Genomic DNA, 24822 nt, shown 5'->3' with positions numbered 1-24822 from the left:
AACATATAATAATGTCCTCAAGGTTCATTTATACTTTAATTAACCTATTTTTGATAGAAAAACATATTATGAATTTCATTACATTATTCTTGTAGCAACTTTTTATTTTTGTTTTAACTTACAATTAGTTAATAATCATAGCATTTCTCTCTTTGATAAAATAATTTTTGATAAAATATTGACTAACCATTAAATAATAGTTATGTAAAGTGATTTTTGTTAACAAAATAGTGAAATTATTATTGTTTTATTTAGTAAATTAAGATTATTTTTATAAAACAGTTTCTTTTTTAAATTTTCCAAAATTTTTTCGTTATATGTATATGCTTGATAGTTAACTTGTTATCTTTAGTAGATTGGACACAACCAGCTTATTTCTTATTTCTTATTTCTTATTTTTCAAATTAATGAAGGTATCTACTCTGCTATTAATTATCGGTTAGCTTGACGAAGGTCTGACACAATTCTTGACTTTTAGAGATCATTGATCGGCTCTATCGCGCTCCGGGGCAATAGTATTCGAGAGATGAATATCAGACTGCCGGAAATTACCAAATAAATGCTGGCATTCTATACTCTTGCGGAAAGCTAATGCATCTCCATAAATACCTCAGCTAAGCTTACTGATTTATATCTCTTAACAAGCTCGCAGATAGTATCCCATTGATACATGGCAAAGCTCACGTTAACTAGAAGTTAAGTAAGACGAGCGAACATTCATGAACGGATGTACAGCTAAATATCCAATTTGAAGAAAAAAACTTTAATTTGTCTACGTAGAGGAAACTTCCGTGATAAAAATTAATAGGACGACGTAATAAAAGTTCTTGAATTAAGAAATTAATTTAGTGGACGTTACTGAAATCAATTTTAATATCGATCGCAGTTTATCTGGAACACATCTCTTTGTAAACGTATTCACACATACAAGCCTAAGTTTATTATTTTTATATATTAATAAGTATAAAACAAAATCATGATTAAATACAAATTTTATATAAAAAATATTTTTTTAAATAAATATTTTATAAAAAAGATTTTAATTTAAAAAATTCAATTGCATCTGTGGATAGTATATTAAAATATTTATATTATTTTGTACTAGTATAAATGTTCTATATCGATTGCGGTCTGTCTTGGTTAGCTCTCCACTCACATACGCGCGTGTGCTTGATGGTTTTCTATGATAGTCAATTTAAAACAACGTTGCGTTGAATTTTGCAGTGAAATCTGAAATAACGTTTTGTCGGACGAGAAAGCAGCTGAACAGATTAAAGATTTCACACCTCGGCAAACCCTTTCGGACTTGCCAAGATAGAGACGCCTCCCCGCGTTACTAGTCTCGGCCTTTCGCGATCGGCTGGATTTGTGGCGGCGGGATGCAAATATATGTAAAGTACCCCCGCGCCAAAACCTTCGAGGGCGATTGTACTCTTGGCGGGCTATTAGACACCTTCCCGGCAACTCGTACTCCTCGTTCTAATAACCGGTCGGCTTCCTCACGCCGCAAACCACCCAGCCACCGTTGAGCCCTGTATAAGCGTATAGTTTAACTTCACCGCAACCCCTCGTTAAGATTCTTCTTTATCGGTCTGTCCTATCGTCGACTATATCACCAAGACTAAGAGAGAAAAGAAAAGAGTCAGTTATTCTGCTTTATCTTGTTTCATCGAATGATATATGGACATTACGTTCTTCGGTAGTTTGCGTTGCTCCAACAGTAACGAACGAAAATGGCAAAATAACGCAAAATTATTATGATATAAATGAGTGTCAGGGAACGTAATCAATATATTAATTAATTTTGCATCTTTCGTTTGTTAATTTGTAAAACAAAGCCTTTGATATAGTTTTGCAACAAGCTGTATATTAATTGGTATATAATAGTGAATTATTGACTTTTGTCTAATAATAACCGCTTCGATTAAACGTGAAATAAAGGTAAAATAAAATAAAGAAATTAGTTGTTTGTTTCCTTCTGTTGTAATATCGAGCCGTCAATCATGGTTTGCTTTAATTTGCATTTAGAAAGGAATAAGGTGTAGGTATAAAAATTATATTTGTACGTATTTATTACCCTCTATTGTACATTCCTAAAATTCTGGTATAATCCTTGAGACGTTTTATTATACCATCCAGCATGTCGTAACTTTAAATTGCAAATATTCTGACTCGGTTTCCGAATTTATTCGCATTTCGAAATTAGTTTTCTACTTTTTTTATTTGTTTTGACCTTGATCTTGTATAACTTTCTGATATTGGGTAAAAGCAGGGATTATGGAATAGCTTTTTTTAAATTAACATTGCTCCGATATAAATACATATGAAGACTTTAAATTTACACAGAACTCTTGAGGAATATGTTAGCTACAACATCCAATAAATGAAAGTCACCAAAATTTAAGTCCAACGTCAATATTAACAAAAAAGTCAAAAGTGAGAAAATGGGGGGGGGGGAGCCTAAAAAATAGGATGTAATATGGAATACCGATGAAATTTTAACCATAGTAATAAATAATACAATAAATAAAGTCCAAATTTGTTTATTTATATAAACTGATCAAGAAAAATAGAAAACTGTTCAATTTTTATTGTACAGTAACACAGAAAATATAATAGCATCATTACGAATGTTATTACACATGGACAAATAAAAAATCGCAAATAAGCTGATAAATCGCGAATAAGCTAATATAGAATATATGCTGTAATCTAACCTAACCTAATCTGATCACGAATAAGTTGTTAATATGCATGGAATCTATTCCATATTCTCAACCCTCGATGTATTCCACATTACCTGCATGTCGTCATATGACAAATAAAGTCTTTCCGTAGCAATAAACAAGTTTGAAATAGCAATTAATCTGCATAATATTGTTCATGCAACATTATTAAAAGCGTCTGTGCAATATAAGCATTAAAAAAACTTACCTTCAGTTTGTGAGAACACATTTTGGAAAAAGCTGCCGGATCTTCTGACGTAACGAAAATGAATAAATGTTAATTGTAGCAAAACGATTGGTCGGACCGAGTTCATTGCTTGTTATAACATGTTTGGTAATAGTTGCAATAACTTTCAGCGATTACCGCCAGATTGCAATGTTTTGTTTAAAAAATAACCCACTATTCCATATTAGTAGCCTATGCCATAATCCCTGATTTTATCCTATCTTTCTTATATTTATATTTATATTTTTCTAATATTCGTTCTTATAAGGATTTGTCTCTTCTGATTTATATGCAGGATATAAAAAGCTTGATACGCAGAACGCTTGCATTATTCGTTGAAACCGCGATATTATTACTTAGACGATGTGTGAGTGAAAAGTTTGTTGTAATTTTGTGAAAATTTTTTTTCAATTTTTTAACAAATTATTATAAAGGGAAATAAAACTCGAAAAATGTGAAAAAAATTTAACTGAGAGAAAATAACTACTCGATAGCAGTAATAATAATAATAATTCTCCTTATGCCGGAATATAAATTCACACAAGCATGTAAATTGTAGCAAATATCGTTTTGTTTGTACACTTTCGCGATAATCAGCTTTGGATAATCAAACTTGTTGAGAGAGTTCAATTTCCAAGTTTTTTTTTTAAATATAAAAATAGCAAAATGCTGAAATATGGAAATAGCAAATATTGCATATAGATTCGTAGCGCGGTTCAAAATATTGACTTGCAGAAATTTTATCATTCAGTTTATTTTTTATTTTGCACGAATTCGATTATTGAATGCGTATTGCAATTGCCGTGCGGGTCTTCGTTATATAACAGTGATATTTTTCTTATTATTAATTTTATAAACTCTCTTTTAAATTTATAACAGTTTATGGATGTTAATACGAGCGTCATAACCTTTGCTTCTTTGATACATGTGTATATTTAGAGTACCCATATAATGTATAAAATTGAGCTTATATTGCAACCAACCAAATTTATTGTTTATCGTAGTGAAATTACTAGTTTGGTCAACTTGCTTTATCATGATGCTTTTACATATACTAACTTATATGACCAATTACTTGATTGTACATTATCGCAACGTGAGTACATGCGATTGTGTAAAATATATATTGGTGAATGCAACACAAATATATAGCTATTTAATACGTATTTAATTCAGAGTGAGAAAGAGAGAGAGAGAGATTGGATTTAAATGCATACTGCAGTTACATAGAAAAAACGCCAATTTATTTTGTCATTAAAAGATAATAAAATCTACTTTTTTCTTTTTTCTCCCTTAATTTGATGCATTTATTTATATTGGACAAAAAACTTCAAATTTTTTTACAATTGATTTTTAAAATATGTGATAAAATTATCAAAATAGATTTTAATTAATCGCGCTGCTATCGATATTTATAACATATATCTCTACAGATTTCTAAATAAATTATTGTAATTTACAAAATAAGTTTTTCGAACTTTACGTAAAACGTTACAACGTTTTGAGGAAGGATATCGATTGTGCTATTATGTAATGTTAATAGCGATAGAAATAAAAGATATAATATCGCATTACTCGAAATTATCTCAAATGGCAAAGGGTTTATAGTTCTTGCTGCACCTTTGCGTAACTCGATCATCGAAGCATCGGCGCGTACGCATCAATTTAGTGTCACGTTGGTCTAAACGCTGTCTCGCTTTCGACCGATCGAACTTTTCAAACGTTATCGGACCGTCGCAAAATATAGCGGCCATTCAAAAGGACACTCGAAGATACCGGCGGTATGAAACGCGGTTGTGTACAGTCCACACGAATAAAACGCGATCCCGCGAGGGCAAACAAAAACAACGGCGCGCGTCGGTGCGCGGGCACGCGTGAAATAATAAATTCGACCCAATTGTTTTCCCGTATCAATAAATATACTATCTGCGGATACGGCGCTTTTTTTCGCCCCGTTTGCGCCCGACGTAGTCGGGGCAAAGCGCGAAATGAATTGCGCACCGGACCCGGTGATATCTCTGTGACCTGTGACGGCGGCGGGCGTAGCGATGCCTGCATGGAATTGCTTTTTGCTCGATGGCCGATGCCCGCTTAATTCTTTGGAAGAATTCGTTGCTGTACGGTTGCCCTCGGTATTTGACTGTTCTGCCGTGATCCTACTAGGTATGTCGTCAGAGAACATCATTTTGACTTTCTCTTTGTTGGACCACACAAACATTTATTGCGCAGGAATACTTTGTACTGTAGATGCTGCTTTAACTGTAGTCTTGTGTATTGTCGACTTTTTTATACTTTGAAATGTTTATCGAATATTTCAAAATTTAAAATAAATTTGACCGATTTATTTTATGATGAATTAAAACGTTTATCGAAATATATGTATATTGAAAATGACGGAAAATTATTCAGATTTATGTATTGTAAAAAGAAATCGTTATGGTATAGTTATTCTTAATTATATTTATTTATCGGCAATAAAGAGAAGTTATTTATCGATTATCGTAAAGAGAAAGCTTTGTATTCCTTATGTGCCTCTCGGATTTACGCTGTTATGCAATCGCAGCTCTCGGTCCACCCTCGTCGTCTCGTTAGCACACGAAAGCACCATTCGCGTTGGTAGCTTTTTCGCATCCGCGGAAACTTCGTCTTGGAACCTCTTTGCCTTCCGAACACGTCTTTCGTAACTCACCAGGGGGACGCGACGTCGGTCTCTGAGAGAGGACTATTCACGAAGGTAGCCTCTTTCGTGACCAGGAAAGAACTTAGTCCGTGTAAGCCATGGGAAACCATTCCCGGCCAGTCGTCTTTCCGGTGTACAAACTGCATGTGTACCAACCATATTCGGCTCTATTCCGTTTCGAAAGCAACTCGATAACGAAATTCTTCGCATTGTTGCCGCGAAAAATGTATCGCGTCAATGGCCTCTCATTCGCGGTGAAGATTATTTTCGCAAAGAGTACGTTGGTCGATCATCGTGTGGGTGTGTGAAGAGCCGACGATATTTTATAATAAACCTTATTCTATATCCTATGCTGTTTTGAAAAGGTCGCTTCCGTGTATTCGCGAATAATCTTTGTGTTACTGATGCTGGCGTAAAAATTTTGCAAGTTATTAATTCATCTGAATTTCAATGTAAAACAGATATTTGTACGGAAAGAATGGTTTTTTGAAGTATCTAAAAAGTCAAGCAGACACGGAGATCTGAAAATAATTTTGTTGATTCATAAAAATACATTCTAGCAACCAGTTTGGAGTTTGGACGTTCTATATTTTAATGGTCCAAACAAAATTATTTTCAGATATGTGCAGTCTAGCTAAACGTCTAAATATTTTTAAAAGTCGTTCTTTTCATGTAAATAAAGAAGAATTCAAAAAGATTCTTAGCACTTTTGAAATTTTTTATCGTTTATATAATTAGAACATAAAAAAGTATCAAGTACTTTATTTACGCATTTATAAAAATAATGTTTTATCATTAACATATTTTATTACATACATTACAGACAGCCAAATATATTATACGTCGAAAAAGGTGAATATCTCGCGCGCTAAATTAAAATCAATGCTTTTAAAAAATTGAGTAAAGCTTGAGTAATTTTATTAATTGCTTTTTATGTGAAGTGAATATAAAGACTGAAGATAATGCATAATTTATGCGCAAGTTATAAGATAATTAATATTCATTAATTAATTGTAAATTTCACATTTATATGATTTATAAAATAAAAATTACTTCGTAAGGAGATAGAAACAGATCTCAACTAATTTACAATAACCTCCTATTTTATTAAAATACATAATTATAACAATTATATTTCTTCACTACCTTTTTTTAAATAGAAAAAGAGAAAGAGGACGAGAGAAGCTATACTTAAATTATCAAAAATTCAATTAATTATTTAAATATCCGAGTGTATAGCTTTTGCGTTGATAACTAATATGGTAATCCGTAGTCCGTAGTCCGAGAATATAGTTATTGCGTTACTAACTAATACGGTAATCGCCACAGCAGATTAAGATATAATTAAATTTACATCTTTTCATGAAGCTCTCTTTATTAAAGCACATTCTGAATACGATAATACGATTCTTCTATATTTAAACTCATTTGATAAATATGTTTCAAGACAAATGGATAAATAACGTTCGTTCAATCATTTTACAAATACAAAACTGCAAGAGGGACGAGATTCCTGCAAATTTTTGTCCCTATCGTGCTGAGTGGTTTTTCTCTGGAATATTTTATTGTTTTTGTTAAAGCAAGAGAGAGAAATTTTCACGATTGTAGTCAGCTATTTTATTTTTCAAATACATGTATTTTTTATGTCGTCGTATCTTTTTGAAGAACACTTTTGTGTAAAAAATGATCGAATAACAGATTTAAATTGTTTAAAACGAGACAGATTAGCATAAAAATGGTAATGCAAATGAGACAAGAGAGATTCAACCCAAAATACCTGGATTAGCATTGATTTTGATGCTTTAGTTGATTTATTTATTCAGATTAGTGGAATGGACGGCAACTCTAAACTACCTAATGTATCGTCTAAGTGCAAAACAATTCGCCATATCGAATCCAGTTGTCATTTACTAAACTCGGATAAAGCGACGTGATGAATTACTTTGCATGATATATTAGTTGCTTATATAGTTCCTTTTGAGTAATCCACTTATATCGTTCTCTTAGTCAGTTCAGATCCTATTTGTATTATTCGCGTGCATTAATTTATAGAACTAATAAATTGCAGCTTCATTACATTCCGTGAAATTCGTAAAAACAACATATACATATTGCAGATATTTATGTAAATATATTAAAGATGTATGTGCGCATAAATGAAAAAAATTGTAATTTTGTGCTTTAAAGCGTGCATAGCCGTACGAATTATAATAGTTACAGTTATTTCGTATGGTAATCTAGCTCATGACAATTTTACATATCTGCTTGATAAGTAAGCCTTATCCAAATTTTATCCAGCAGCTTGCTTGCTCTCGTGCCCGACGGCACGTACGTGCCGTAAAAAGCAGATTCGCCCTAATACTACGCGTCATCGTACTACTCGGACTACTCCCGTCGAGCTTTCGGCTGCGACAAAAGTAACGTGGATTTTACGGACCGTTAAAAGTCACGCGCGAAAAATCAGCTCGACGAAAAAAGAAAAAAAAAAGAAAGAAAACAGAAAGAAATCATTCCTTCAATGGAACAAAAAGGTATTTCCCTGCGGAAGCGGAGGGTGAGCCCGGGTGGCCGGACGTGGTCCGGGACTCTGGAAAAATTCAAACGAACGCGAGATCGGCTGAGCGAATCGAGATTTTACGAGCGAATTCTCCATCCGCGCGAACGAATGGGGCGCGAACCCCAGGGATGCGTGGGTGCCACGCGTGCTCCCGCGGCGTGTGCGGTGTATACACGCGGGATATAGCACGACGGGAGACGACGGTGCATGATCCGCTCGTCGCGAGATAACCATCTATCTGGTCCGCGCGAATGATCATTGCGCACAGTCGCGCGCGTTGGTACGCGCGCGTGCTCGTATCCATCCGACCTCTGGGACGTTCTCGTCGCAATGTGGTTATTGTTTCAGTACCGCCGGACATCCTGGACTATCCCACCAGCACGGATATGGTGGTGCGAGAGGGTAGCAACGTGACGCTACGATGCGCGGCAACAGGAACACCGGAGCCGACGGTCACGTGGCGTCGTGAGGCGGGTGGCACGATCAGCTTGTCGAACTGGCAGGGTACGTATCTTCGTATTGCTATACCACCACTACTACTACTACTACTACTACACTATTGTTAGTACTATTACCATACGGTGCACCGCTTCGTTGGCCGCCGATTGTCGCGTATTCCATCGTACAACGAATGACGGTTGTTACTCTAGATAGAGTCTCGTTTCCTCTCATCCAATCTCTGTGTCTCCTTTCAACCCCATCGGCATCGTTGTCTCGCGTTGTTTCGCGTTATATTGAACATAACCCGCTGCTCATAGAACAGCTCCGAGGCTTTTTCTCGATCTCACTCCAAAACAGAGTGACAGAAAGCTCGCCGTCTCGTTTCGCGCTGATTGAGCGAGACGTTTATTGTGCTCTCGTATCGTATCATTGAATGAGTTTTGATGGACGGCATTGAACCGATACGAACGCGCCTTTTGTTGAATTCATTGTACATTGAACACGTCTGATAATCGGATAAAGGTTGTAAATGAAATAAACAATGCAAATTTCTTTCTTGAATCTCTAACATATTGTCAAGTGCATGCATTCACAAATTTTTCTTGTTTTTTTTAAACAAAATAGAACAGAAATGAATAGAAAAATTTAAACAAAATAGACGAGAATGAACTTTTATATACCATAAAGAATGTAAAAGAAATATATTTTGTTCCCTAATAATTTTATTCTGTACTATTAATCCATTTGCTTATTATATATTTTTATTTTTACAAAACTTTTGATTTTCAATTTATTTCCTTATTGCATTGATGATACAATACTTTCAACAGTAATTTCTACTTTCTCTGTCTTATCATCTTTTTGCCTGTTACAGTCTCTTGCAATTGACGAAAGAATTTAACGATTCGTTACACAAAATGGTTTCTTTCCTGATGTTATTATCAGCAAAGTGCCGTCGGCGTAATGTCCATCGAAATGAAATTGCTGAGCATTTATAATATAAACTCATTTACTTAACCCATTCGGTGAGAAATTAATTTTGTTTACAATTCCGAACGAATTTCTGTCGTTATGCCGTCTTGAGTAAAATCTAGCAGGAACTAGTAATCAACATGTAATTTAATTTCTTAATTATTGTAAAAGGAATGTTATACAAATGCGATAGAATGTTTTAACGAGAACTTTCCATTAATACAATTCTTCAACGAAGAGATACAGTTTGATTATTACACAGAAAGAATGATTTTATTGAAGTATCTAAAAATTTAACTAGATATAGATCTGAAAATAACTTTGTTGGACTATCAAAATAATTATATAGAACACTCAAGTATAATGAGTAACGTTGTAAAAAGTTTTGATATTCTAGTAACCAAGTTGTGTGTCCTACATTATTTTGATGGTTTAACAGAATCATTTCCAAATCTCTATCCAATTAAATTTTTAAATTACTTTAACAAAAACCGTTCTGTACGTACCATTTGAAGAAACTATTATTATAAAAATTTAATTTTTATAAATAGATTTTATTTCTATAATTATAATAATATACCAGTACATTTGGATACATTTTTTAAACGTTTATATTCTAATTATATATTTTAAACAATTTTTTATGCTGTCTGATAATACATTCAAACAGATTTCACAATTGGTTATTTCAGTTTTTGTAAGATTGAGGCAAAAGATTAATGATTCAGAAGAGTGATTCAATTCAAAAATTTTTGTTCTCGAAAAACATCTCATCTGAGAGATTTGCCGTTCTTTCAATCCAATCACATGCTTTCAGCTGTCACCTTCATTCAACAGCATTCCTGTTTTACGCGCCGCCCGCATCAAGATTGTTTAGACTTTTGCTGACTAATTGCGCAAGCAAGTGTCGGAGACATTTCGATTGTACATCGGACAGATAGCTAAAGTACCGCTTTAGTCTCTTTCTCTCTTATACGGCTTTAAAAGTTCGTCTCTTCTTTTGCCATCTCCTTCCTTTTCTATTCTCAGTCCATACTGAATTCGGAGTACTTTTCAAAGACCAACAAACTGACGTGCAACACACACGTAATATATTTTCATCCTTTCGTGTGAAATCGTGCCAAGGGTCAGAAACGAGAGAACGTCTTCCTGTAGTAAAATATCGATTTGTGACCGACTTCTGATGATTTATTCACCAAACGAAACTTCCATTTTTTCAAAGCCGATTTTAAGAAATCACTTTAAGTATTTTGTCGCATCTCGCTGTCCCTCTATTCGTCTCTTCGTCTTACGTCGATCTTGCGGAAAGATTCAGTCGTGATTCCATTAGACGATAAGTACCGTAGAATGGAGTATTCGGCAACGCGCAATCGGTCTTACGATTTTCGCAATCGAAATCCGCGCACTCCGTTTGACTTCCTATAATAGTCGAGAAAAGTGTTCGGCGTTTTCTTATTTGTATGATAATTCATACTAAGAGATTTTGCTTTTTGTGCACATGATAAAAATTTAAAGTACGAATTTTCCTCGAAAGCCTCAACAGGTGTATGAATGAAAAAGCTTTTCAAATTGTTGTCAAAATATGCAGATGTTGTTACACACAAATTTCGCGATACATATTTAAATGCTATTGACAAAGTGCTGTCTAACATAAATAAAATAATGCTAAAAGCAAATCAAGAACAAATGGAATAATTTACTAATTTAAGTAAATGTGATAATTGACAATAAAATTATCGTTATAGTTTTCATAAAATTTAAAAAAAAACGATAATTTTGTATTTTACACATTTAATATTTTATAAATATTTTATAGATATCTTAATAATTAATAATACGTAATAATGCAATACGTAATAATGTTGTGATTGCAAGCTGATTGGATTATTTGAATTCTACAGAAAAATTTTAATTACCATATTTGACATTAAAATTTTCTTATTACATACATATATGTGTATACTTCTATACTTTCATAAATTTTGTGATAATATTATTAAAATAGGATTGTTATGTGTGTATATGTCTGTATATTATTTAAATATATTAATACATTATTTAATAAGTTGTAAATTCTCATATTGTGTAAATTATGAAACTATCATTCTGATAGTAGTACAATATACATATAGATACTTACACATCGGTAGGCCGTTGATCTGTAAAGGAACTATGTAAATTATATGATAATCAATCTCGAAATGAATGTGCTAGATTGTCAATTTAACTTCATTACACACTCGCGACGCGGAACTAATTGTAATTTCAATGTACAAATCGATTAGCACGATTAATTATATAATATCGAAATTAAGGAAATACACATTTTAATTAAACTTGAAATCAATTGTTTCGCAATATTAAGCTAGTCGACCGTATTGCAACATGCGAAACAGAAATTATTGGAAAATATCAGAGGGCAAATATTAATTTACAACATATGAAATTACAGCTGACGTAATGAGTGCTACTTTGTCCACTTTTGTGCATATTAATATTTATGTTACGTTCCATTTAATACAATGTGAAGTTTAACGAAATTATGTCATTTAGTAGTGAATCAACGTCCCATTTTTTCATTGTTATATTGCGAAATCTTTTAATTGCTTTTTCATGAATTGAAGGATATATATTTGTGCTATATGTATTATAATTTACGCATTTTCTATATTCCGCAAAATTCAGAACATAAGTTTAAGTATGCTTCATGTTCCTACACTCGCTTGCTACTTAATTATCGTGCATACGCTTAGTTAGTAACACTACACATTACATGCAGCGTATATATACGGTATATATTATGAGAAGGTACGAAGAAAATGAGAAGAAACATTACTTAAACGTTATTAGTTATTTGTCAAAATTGGATACGTGTATATTTCATTGTTTCATGTGACACAAAGATGCATTTATTATTATTACTGCAGTTGCATTTTCTAATAACAGTAAGTTTAAACATCAAATATGTGTATAATCGAAAATAATGAATCCAAAGAGGCTTTCTGGTTTTAGAAAAGGATTTTTACAAAAAAATATTATGTCGCAAAAGGCGTGATTTTCTTCAACATACTCGTTATTTCTAATACACAAATAAATTATCTTATTAATAGTGCTAGCAAAAAGAGTTTTGTTTCCTTTCCACAAATCACGTGCAGATATGATCATGGTCGATTTATATAATTCGAAATTTTTTGTTTTAACAAAACTATTTTTGTTATTCTATGTATATTTTTCAAAATTCATATAAAAATATATCTTCTTCTCTCTTTTAATCTCAAAAAATAAAAGAATTTAATATATTTATGCTACAATAATACATAATTTCTATCATATTTTTGTTTATTATTTGATTCTGAAAATTATATCGTAATATTAAACAATTTAAATTATTATCTTTTATTATAAAAGATAATGTCAACCATAAGCCGAGATGATTAAATTTATGATTTGTAATTTCAAAAATATATTTATAATTAGGAATGCTTAAAAATTAACGGCACGGTATTAACGTGTGCAATTGGTCAGATCGTGTCATAGGTGTGTTTAACTGAACGATGAACGAAGCGTATATAATAATGCGTCGTAATCCATGTCCATATGAATTTGTATGCCCGCATCTACATATGTAAACTGTTGCAGCGGGGAGTATCGTGGGTCCGGAGCTGGAAATAACACGAATCACGCGTCTCCATATGGGACCGTATCTCTGCATAGCGTCCAACGGGGTGCCACCAACAGTCAGCAAACGGATCCTCCTCACTGTTCACTGTATGTAATTTTGCTGCGTGATCCTAAATTCCGTTTTATGACCAACACTAAGGAACACTTCCAGCCAAGCGGCAGCGTGAAACGTGGTGAAATACGTTGCATAAATGGCTTTTCCATTACGATTGAGAGAAATATAATTAAATGAGTTTCTCTCCGTTTTACAAGGTGGAAAAAAATATTACGTGAAATTATTTAATCTCCCTTGGAAAAACGAGGATTAATCGAAATTTATTCACACAATCATCGTGAATTAATTTTCCGGAATTAATCTTTTCAGAATGTTATACAATATACCATACGCGATGTAATATTATTAGGACTTCAGTTCGTAAATTTTAATTCAATCAAAATTCTAACTGTTTCCGTCCTTTGCTTTTCACGCATATATAATTGTGGAAATGCATACGAATGATATTTTATGCAGTTCAGCCCCGTCCTGGTAATAGAAATCCTTTCTTATACGCGCGTCGAGCGCTTGTCGCAAAATATATTTTAAATTGTCGTACTCGCGTGTGGTGTGAGCGATCTCGCGTAATGACGCCTCTCGGGGTAGGCATGGTGAATAGCTGATCCCGAGGGCCATTGTTCCTGAAAACGGAGTTAAATCTTTCCTGCCGCTGGCTACGTAATTTTGCTACGCTATATAACAAGTCGCTTACTAAAAGGACAAGTGACGTTTCTGGATTGATTAAAAAAATAAGAGAGCCCTATTTCGAGGGAACATGTTTTAAAAATGGGGGCTGGAGCTTTAGTAAGACTTTTACGTCAAACGTCAGATGCTGTACCTTGTGATGAGTTCGTAAAATTGGATATTTCGTTAAATTCTGTACCGTGTTTTCCTAACTTTATATAGTTTTTAATGTCAAGTATTTTAACATTATATTGTCAGCTAGACTTTGTTCATTAAAAACAACTCTTTGCAGAGCTATACAATAAAATTAATATAGTTAGCGCTATATTGTGTGATTTCTTATCTCACGGTAATAAAAAAATTCAATAAAGTATGAGAAAGCAAGTTTTTATAAAATAAAAATAAAAAATGTTTTCTTTGATTAAGATTAATAACATGTAATTTTTAATGGATATTTTATTGAAATATATCATCTTGTGTGCACAGTTCAGCCAATGGTTTGGATCGAGAATCAGCTAGTGGGTGGTTACGAGGGACAAACTGTTACGTTGGAATGTCGTAGCGAAGCTCATCCCAGTCCTATCACATATTGGACGAAACCATCGAACGAAACTATTGCCAATGGTGAGCATGTATTTCTGTTTGTCCAAATATAATATGCGTTTCGCTTTTATCAACAGTAATACAGAAATAGTGTACAGGAAAAGAATAATTTAATTAAGGCAGCTTTATGAAAAGTAAATATTTTAAATTACTTTCTATGCTCTTATTAAACATAAATAAAAATCAATTATCAATATGACGGACAACTAATTAATTAACATTTATTCAGAATAAATTGAATAGAACGTACAGAAGTATGCAAAATAATATTAATATTTTTATCATAGATATTAAGACAGTGATATTAATAATTCCATCTTAAATTTCTCTCATTGCGAGATAAAATAAGTTTTAATTATTTCTTTTTCAAGTTATACAAACATTGAATTTGCTTCTTAAGATAATATTTAAAGAATAAATGAATGATACTCATTGTCTCAAAAGTAGAAAAAATTGAGAGTTTTAATGAAACCGAGAGCGCGTTTTATTCCAATTTATAAAATAATTGTTACAAGTTCTTTCCTTCTTCTTCTCTTTTTTTTCCCTTTTTTTTTGAACACGTCGGGAGGTGCACGCACGAGCAGCTGTAATGCAATTCGCCTTAATTACACCGCGCTAACGTGGTCGTTTCACTCTAATTGCTACCATGCACCTTTGCGATATGCAAGGGTTTAAGGGCAAGGGCAGCGGCATTAAAACTTAAGACGTGTGCGTGCCATCTCGCGTCGGGTCGTTAATCCGTGACAGTACCCTTCGTACAGGCTAAAATTTTTCCTTAAAGCGTTATAATGAATGATCTTCAAATTAATTAAGAACACGCGAAATTCTTTTTATGCAGATGGCAATTTTTATCTACTATCGCAAAGTCGATTGTTAGTAGCTTAATTGGCGTTTGACGAAAGTTTCTCACAAATCGATGGATAATATTAGCATTGAAAATTTTTTCAATTAATTACAAAGAGATCATTCTTGTTAGTATTTAGCTGATATTTCTAAATTCAGTGCTACTCTGTATTCTTTACATTATACAAATACGTACGCATAAATAATATTACTAACTGGCATTATTTTATGTTTTACTAGATTAATATTAATAAATATAATAAAAGTGTCAAAGGAGAGCATTAATTAAATACAGATAATAAAACATAAAACATTCAAAGAAAAATAGATTACTAATAAAATTAATTAAAATGATACCAAAAATTTATAATTATTATAAATTAATTACTAATATTATAAATGTAATAAATATCAAAATTATTAATTAAAATGTACGGTCACGTATTAAACTTACTTTTATTACATACAAATTTTACATGTTCTTTTTCATTATCAGAAATAAATATCCCAACGAAATGTTTTTACAATAAAATTTTTTTTACGTGTATCGTATTTCACAGATTTTTTGATACGTATTTATAAAATCGCGTATACTCTTATAATCGAAGACTACAGCGAACGAACTCTTATAGAAGTATATGATTTTTTTATTGCTTCGGATAACACAAGATATACCGATATGAACGCCGGTAAACTTTCCTCTGAAATAACTGTTTTCCGCATCGACAGTGTCGTATAGCTTGGAACTAATAACACGAAAATCGACATTCACGTCGTCTTCCACGTGCCAGAACGAAAACGACATTTGCACGAATAACATGGTCTGTTCCGTGCGTACTTTGTGCGGTTCCATAATGTTTAAGCGGCTTAGAACGTAAATATGAAGTTTACTGCTGCATCGATCCGGAATTTTCTGTTATTCCGGGCTGCCATGGAAGCCTGTCTAGTTAGTGCTCCTCCATTCGCGGCAAACACGCGAAACGAATTAGCTTTTTAACGAGAGACAAGTACAATTGCATCAACGCGAAAAAGCCGGTTTTGTACGTCATGCGTTTCCCGTTAACAACCTTCTGAATCATTGACTTAGGAGGAACGAATGTATTTTTCATCTAGTCATGCGTGCGCTTTATAAGCTTTGTTTTATTAATTATTGTTGATTTCATTGGCTCACGCATTTGATATAACAATTTGATATAATGAGTGTGTGTTTCTTTATAAACTATACATTTATATAATGTTGTATGTATGCGCGCTGATTGATCACGTAAATCTCTATGGAAATTAGCGTTTGCGATTTCGATACATTTACTACGCTTAATCTATACACCGATATTTTCAACGCTTTTTAGACGAGAACTATAAGGTCGAAACAATTCCTAAAGGATTATATGAAATACTTATGAAGCTCGTGATAAAATCTGTACGAGCACAGGATTTCGGAACCTTTCGATGCGTGGCGACGAACTCCCTCGGAGAGACCGATGGAAAGATAAAACTTTACAGTGAGTAACATTTATGAACTCATTAATCTGCATAAGTTGCACGTAACGTATTTTTGCGCTATGTACATTACTTGCTTATCTTCGCATAAAAAAAACGTTTAATCGTTTGTTACTTCAAGCCGATTTCTAAATCCTTTGTTCACTTTGCATGCTACGTACGAAAAACTGCATGCGCTAAAAATATCTCTTTTAATTTTCATAATATATATATTATTATATTATTGCATGTATTATCTGTATGTGTGTTTTAATATTCATGCTCATAGTGATTATCTGACGTAATTACGTGATACAAATAATTTACTGATAATTAAATTTTATTTTATAAATGTTGCCATACTCTCTTTGCTCCTCTACTTCCCGTTTTACCTGCATCGCGCGCAAAAATCATGTGCAACAAAAAAGGATTAGTTACTTGCATACCCTATATATTTTACATATAAATAGTTAATATAAATATTACATTTTAATAGATGACGCAAACTCGAGTTTTACGTTAATATTATTATATTATCTTTGTTATTTTTAATCGCATTAATCTTACATAAGGGATTTAAATTAGTTTTGCTTATTACTGGAAAATACGATACGGATTTTTTAGTTAAACATGTTTCATGAAAACGTATGTATGGATTAAAACTCATTATGGCGTAATGGTGTACGCGCGGCGAGAGAGATGAATAAAAAATTTACTGGTATCCCGACAACACGATTATTTCGACAGCAACGGAACATCTCTCCTGTCTCGAAATTTAACCAGAGGCGGGCACGATTCTTAAACGGATAACTTATCGGTTTATCGCCGATCGATATTGCCTACTCGACGTAATTGCCCCAATCTCAGTGTACCAATACCCCTCGTTCCCTGCACCGTTCCACGATGCCGTCGCTTGATCTCTATCATCGTTCTATGCATATGAACTTTGGAAGCTAGACAACCTCCATACCTGTTTACCCTTGTTCTACCACTTACCCTCGTCGCGTTGATAGGGTAAAAGAGTAGCGATCTTGCAGGACGTAAAAGATGTTGCCGCTCGTTAGCTAACAATGTTAGTAACTTTGCCATTTTTTTCGCGCGAGGAAATATAAGAAGAGCAAAGAGAAAATAAATTTCAATAAGGAGACATACTAGGAGGCAAATCGTCGCTGCAAATCAAGTATAAGGAATAAGAGACCGAGTCGTAGTATCGTGTCGCATCGCATTGAGTCGCGTCACACGTCATGTCATCTCATCTTCGCGTCACTTATACGTCATGCGTCCATTCCGCTCGCCGTCATTATATTTCATTGGATCTCACGCATGAGGTTCAAGTGGCAAGCACGCCAAATGCGTAAAGCACGACCCGTCTGTTCCGTTCGATCTCGCTGATGTTAATTGGTCGTCTCTCCAATTAGAGTGCCGACGGTGGCGAGGTCGGACGGAAGCGATGCGTTCAAAGGGAGAGGAAGGAAACGATGGCTTTAACAAAAATCGCCGTTCATGATGATTGGATAACGGAAAGGAGGAGGGGGAGAAAAGACCGTAGTGAGGCACTTAATTACTGACAATTGCAAATAAAATGCTGCGGTCGAAGCGACGACGGGGAAGCCCGGAGACACGCCCGCACGCCTGTACAGACCATCACGAATTTCCATTCTCGCGAATCACTTCTCCAATAATTAGCCCAGCAATTTAATTCAACGGGCTTGCGTTCCGTTGAAACGTCAGTCGACTAGCATGCCTCTCTGTCGCTATTAACGGGAGCTTTTTCCGGCGGCGCGACACGTTTAACAATATTAGCAATAATTACCGCGGTGGAGGGGGTGCACTAGTCTGTGGATTACATGTTCCGCTAAAGTCGGTTAACTTCGATGGGAATCTTACTTGAGCTTGACTAAAGGATGGTTGGAGGGCAGGGAGGGTAAGAAAGGACGAATTATCGACGGACATGGCGCGAAAAGAGAACAAGTCGCGAAGGGGATGCTTTAAGAGCAGCTAATATTGCGAGGGAACTTTGCACCACCGCGTCGCTCGTTCCGAGTCTGTACAATGACGTGCACGCATGGCATGCAAAGTCTGTGCATGATGGCCTATATTCAAATTGCATTATATGGCCGGATGAGGGAGCGTGCGCGCGCGCGCGCGCGCGCGTATAGATGTGACCGATAAACGTGCCGTGGTAGCCATGGTTATTAGTTCACTTTTGCTTCGCTTGCCGGTAGAAGCGGATGTTCTTTGAGAAAGAATTAAGTCGCAATTGGCCCAGCAAATCTGATTTCGAAATATCCGCTACTATTATACGGTAAAGTTACTCTAGGAAAATTATTAGCAATTACTAGCGTAATTACTATTTTATCGTTATCTATGTACTTGGTATATTACAATACTGAAATTATAGTTGTGTTAAATTGTGTATTTGATAAGTTACCTGAACGTGCAGACACAATACGCATGCCACGCGTAGAATTATTAAGTTTCTCTTAATTTCTATAATTGTATAGTATAGAGTACTAATAAAACAATTGCGTCCCTCCATCGTTTGACGCTTTTACCTCTTTAAGACTGATGGTGCGAATGAAACTTCTAAAGGTATATCCATAATTCTCCGCTTTATTCATAATTCTTTGCGAAAGACAGATAAAAAGATAAATGGAAAGAAGACAAGTTGAATTATTTTAGCCCTACGGTTGATCATTGCTCACCTTCAGGCGCTATAAAGCACGTTATCATGAAATGGCAGGCATCACTAGTAGTGAAGTGAATAGAATTACGGATCTTACGGTGGAACACATTACTGGCTAATTGCAGTGAGGTAGAAGAGCTCTGAGCATCTTAAACCACAGTCGCAATATTCATTACCGCAGACACAGCGAGCATCAAAGGCGATGATATAACGGCATGGTAATAAATGTAAATTCGTAATTTAAGGTATTCGAGACGAACGGCTGTTTCAACGGCTTTTCGGTAACGGCGCGGTAACGCAGGTCCGACCACAATTCCGATATTCAACCGGAACGTAGTGTCCGAGCGTATTAATTAATGTATTTATTAAATTGCGCTGTTGAACTGTCAGGATCACCGAGAGCACACATTCTGCATCTGTACTTCCGAATACACTGTGCAGCGTACACTTTCCGAGATTTGCAAACAGCTACTATGAGTAAATATAAACGCATTGACCTTGCAGAAGTGCAAACACAATTGTCGCTCGCGAATTGAAATCAACGTTGCATAACCTTCTGCACATCAAACGAAAGTTGATTACTATTTCAACAATGTTTGGCTCACGTCTGCTTCACGAAGGTAACTTTCAGACTGAAATATGCAAAAGAGCCTAAAGGATAAAACATAGGGAAGTATGTAAGTACGTTAAAAAATTCGTTACATAAATATATTTCTCTCTTCTTATAAAAATTATTTGATTAAAACATATTTGAAAATATCATATTAGTAAAAATACATTTGACAAATGTATGTACTGTAAAAAAATTTACTAAATTTTAATATATATATTTTTAATAGGTACTAAGTAAACGTTTACTTGCAGTGAATAAATATTTAACCAAATTAATGGTTTGTATTAAATAAATATGTGTTTACATTTAATAAATATTTATTTAGAACTATTCATACAAATATTTATTAAAATTTAGTTTTTTTTTCAGTGTATAAATTTGTTAAACCTTCCAACCGGCTTACATAAATCTATGTCCACTACGTCAAAATTGAAGGAAAAGTACAATTGTCTTTACGCTTTTATTTGCAACATCATTCTTGTTATAATCCATCGATATTTACCTTTGTTTTGTAGTCTCAACTGTTAGGGATTGTCACCTCAGTATGTTGTGCGGCTTGCACGTTGTCATCCTGTGGATTAATTAGAAAAAGTCTACTTTCGTCTCGTGCGGAAATGTCGATGCACGCACGAGAGAATTAATATCGCTTCCGAACTCTCGACATTTCGACGGAGTGTGCAAGTGACAAGAGCTCTCCGGGTTTGCGGGAACACCGTACGGACGACATTCCAATACGTCAAACCAGGGAGCATCGCGCGGAAAGTCCGACCGCCTGGCCGATTATTTTTCCGGTTATTACTCGCGGACAGGCTTTACCGATATCTCGATTCGCCATTTACGCCCGTTCGCTTCAAACGCCATTCGACGTAAAGCGGCTTTCTACTGTGTTGCATACTGCGACGGACGTTCAATCTCTATTCAAACGATCACACCAATTTTTAAGCGCCAACGTTCGCCATTGATTCGTCAATTAGCTAATGTACTTTTTATTTCGTTATCGTTGACTTTTATCGACACCATAATTGTGAAACTTCATGATTATCTATAATATTACCATCCTATAAATATTTTTATTTAGTATATAGAAAGCCTGTATGTGTTTACTTTGATATTCGTTGTAAATGATTTTACATTGAAGCCGATTGATAAAACCAATACTAGTAAACATGGCGACAAGCATGGCTTAAACTAATACATAAACTACACGAGCTTTTAGCTTATATAATTAACTTTGAAATCGCGATGTTTCTATTTTGTCGTAATGGATTGTACATATTTAAACTCACACGTATTTAATTCCATTTGCTCCAATTAAAGAATTTGTTATTTATATTTACTTTTAGATAATAATAGTTTTCCGATTATATAATTTGAAACAAATAAATTTTTGAATTAAGAGTAAATTAATTAACAATACTATGTTCAATAAATTTTAATATTTAGTTAAATACTAGCATGTTATGTAAAAAGAAAATACTCGATAAAGAAAAAACTAACTTGTTCAAAAAGTAAATAAGACGAAAAGTAACTCTCTGAAGAATTAAGATGAAAGAAAATAGTAAGATACACGTTAGTCTCTTAAATCACAAAAAAAGGTCCGTATTAGCGATACTAAAAGCACGCTAAAGCTATTTCACTTTTTATGAAAAGCACACTTCATTCGTTACTTGGTAATATTAACTCTAATCACCAAATTTATTGTGTCGCCATTTTCAGGGATCGATAAGCCGCCAACAACGCGCAGACCAGGCTCGAGGCGTGAATCGAAGAAAACATGGAAGAGCGATCACAATCATGAGAAGAAAGCTGTCGGTATGAAAGACGACCCAATGTTAAAGGGCGACGATATTGGTGATGAACAGATCGAGTTTCAATCGGCGACGGCCTCATCGTCGTTTCATCGTCATTTATTTATAAATTTCGGGATAACCACCATGACTGTGATATTGGCCAGTGGTTTATCCACGTAGGCCACCGTTGTGTAGAAACTGTTACGCGAAGATTAACACAATGTAGAAAGCGTTCTCCAGATACGAGACTAGATATCATGGTGAATGTCACAACGAAGAAATGTCGATATGAATGATGCTGTGCGTAGGATCGCTGCTCTCCGTAAAAGATCTCTTCCTGTTGTACATGAAATTTGCATAAAGCGAAACGTAGAGCAAAGCATAGAGCGAAGAATCGTTTTTACATGGAGTCCGGAATACCTGGCTGATTAGGTCAGAGTGACCAGGGTACTTCGTGAGAAGCGTAATTAACACATTGCAAGCCGAACGTGTACTAATAGATTTTCCTTCCCTAAAGACATAGAAAGCCACCAATCTATTAACCCCTTTGCGCTGAAGGTGCCAGAGTAGCTGGCTTTTACCGTTTCCATTTCAAGCGGTAACTCTGTTGACCTCGCCATCACTTAAAGAAGAAAGTCTGTAGATCCAGTAAAAAGGGGCACATATTATTTGCAATCTCATTTTCTAATTAGTTACCAAAACAAAAAAATATTGACAAAGACATAAAAATTATATTTCAGCGCTCACTCAAAAAGTTTTACTTTGTGCAAGCATATTTTCTATTTTTATATTTAATGTTATATTTTTAAAATGTCCACTTTAATTTGTTAAAAATTTAATTTAATGGTATATTATTCGTTTTACAAACACACATAAAAGATGTGATTTACTGCAATAGTGAGTTAACTCACATTTTATAAAAACAGGGAAAATGAATAATTAAAATTAAAGTGATAGGAAAAATATATTATTTTTCGCAAAATGTAGGTTAATCTACTGCTGCAGTGATCCCTTCATATAAATAATGATATTGATGTAAATATATGTTGTTGTTACTTTTGCATTAAAAAATATTAAGCGTACATAGCTTGCAATTTGCTAATAATATCTAAACGTACAAGGACGTAAAGAATGAGAGTGATTGCGTTATGCGTAGCTAATAATTTCAAATAATTTTAAATGTAAAAAGTTGTCTATTATTTCTCAGAATTTGCAATCATCTTTTTCGCATGATTTCAAAATATGTATATACGAAATTTTTAATTTTAATATCTTTTTTATTATGAAAAATGTAAATGTTAGAATGCTAAATTTAGTTACGTCTTATGTAGGAAGTAAGAATAAATAAATCCTTTTGTATATATGTAGCAAGGATAATAAGAAATCTGAAATAATAGATTGAAATTTATTTATTAAGAAATTAATATAGAATGAATAAATGGATAATTTAAATAATAAATACTTCATAATAATGCCAATATATTAAATTATCATTGCTTTATGAATTATGTTTACAATATAGAATTACAATTCGCTGATTTACTCAACCTTTTGTTTGTTTCTCGGACACATAAATTATATCGCTGAAACAAAATAATGTGCCTCACAGGAAATATTTTCATCGAGAAGAAATTTATTTCGCTTAAGTATATCGCAATAATTTTTAAACAGGGAGAATTGTAAAACGGATCTACCGTATTACATTATAAGTGGCTATTCCAATGATCTCTCTCTATATAGTAGTTATAAAGAGGAGTGCTCCATTTTCCATTTTATTCAAACTGATAGTGGATGTGTTCTTTATTGTAGTCAAGGGTACGGATAATGTAATAATACTTTACAAAACCTGCCTGTATTACCTTGTAAGAGATCTGATCGAATATCCCTTATTGATGGCGTATTAATTATTGTGGCATTGAAGAGAAAAAAGATAATTACGTCAATAATTTTTTAGTTAATCTGTCACAAATTTAAATTCAGATATTATTAATAGAAGCACAAAAATTTATAGTGCCATATATAAAACATTACTTTACGATAAAAAGTAGCACATAGTTTTGCTTACTAATCGCGCCTTTATTTCTTAGAATTTGTTTTTAATTCTTGTAGAGTATTTTTTATATACTTTCGCACATAAAAATGCTGATTTAATGTAATTATTATTTATGTTACAGGATGACAATAATTTTCTGAAAATTTCCGTTATTCAACGGAACGATCAATAAACTATTTTTAATTCAAATACCTCGATATCATACAAATATAGTAATGTATAACAGGCTTATTGTACATATAAGTAACATTTATCTATAGAAATCATCAGTTCTTCATCCGTACACTATAATTTAGAGATTAGTGTTTTAGATAAATGACGATTATTATACAGAGTACATCAACGAACAGTGTTATATCTTAACGTAATGCTTTCTGAACTATAAATTATAAACCATTAAAAAATTAGAAAATTACAAATTAATTTTACTAATAACAAAGATTTTGTGTTTAATATTTTATTAAAAATTTTATGTGTTACTTTGACAATTTATATAACATTATTTTAAATAATTAATATATTCGTACATGAAATTAATGTACATATATATAAAATATGAAAATGTTAAGTTCGAAAAAAAATTAAAGCTAAAATTCGCAACTTTTATAATTTCTGGACATCTATATTTTAATTTTTTTTATACGAGAGTTTAATTTTTTTCAGCATATGTTGAGCGTAGGAAAAAATAAATCTGTAAATTGCTACATATTATAATTTAACATCGCTTTTGCACAAAATATCGAATGTGCAATAC

General features: G+C 33.5%; 1 protein-coding gene across 1 annotated transcript in view; it reads left to right on the top strand.

Moving 5' to 3' along the window:
* Positions 1–22729, top strand: part of LOC108770567 (neurotrimin) — an 86260-nt gene extending 63531 nt beyond the window's left edge. Inside the window, exons 4-8 of the mRNA XM_018522209.1 lie at positions 8538–8693; positions 13242–13370; positions 14488–14625; positions 16797–16949; positions 21942–22729. Coding sequence (XP_018377711.1) covers positions 8538–8693; positions 13242–13370; positions 14488–14625; positions 16797–16949; positions 21942–22195 — 830 coding nt within the window. The 3' untranslated portion in view covers positions 22196–22729. The remainder of the gene's footprint in view (positions 1–8537; positions 8694–13241; positions 13371–14487; positions 14626–16796; positions 16950–21941) is intronic.
* The last annotated feature ends 2093 nt before the right edge of the window (positions 22730–24822 follow it).

This window comes from Trachymyrmex cornetzi, unplaced genomic scaffold, assembly GCF_001594075.2.
Source record: "Trachymyrmex cornetzi isolate Tcor2-1 unplaced genomic scaffold, Tcor1.1 scaffold129, whole genome shotgun sequence".
Taxonomy (NCBI): Eukaryota; Metazoa; Arthropoda; class Insecta; order Hymenoptera; family Formicidae; genus Trachymyrmex; species Trachymyrmex cornetzi.
The sequence above is the reverse complement of the archived record's forward strand: the minus strand, read 5'-3'. Positions and strand labels throughout refer to the sequence as shown.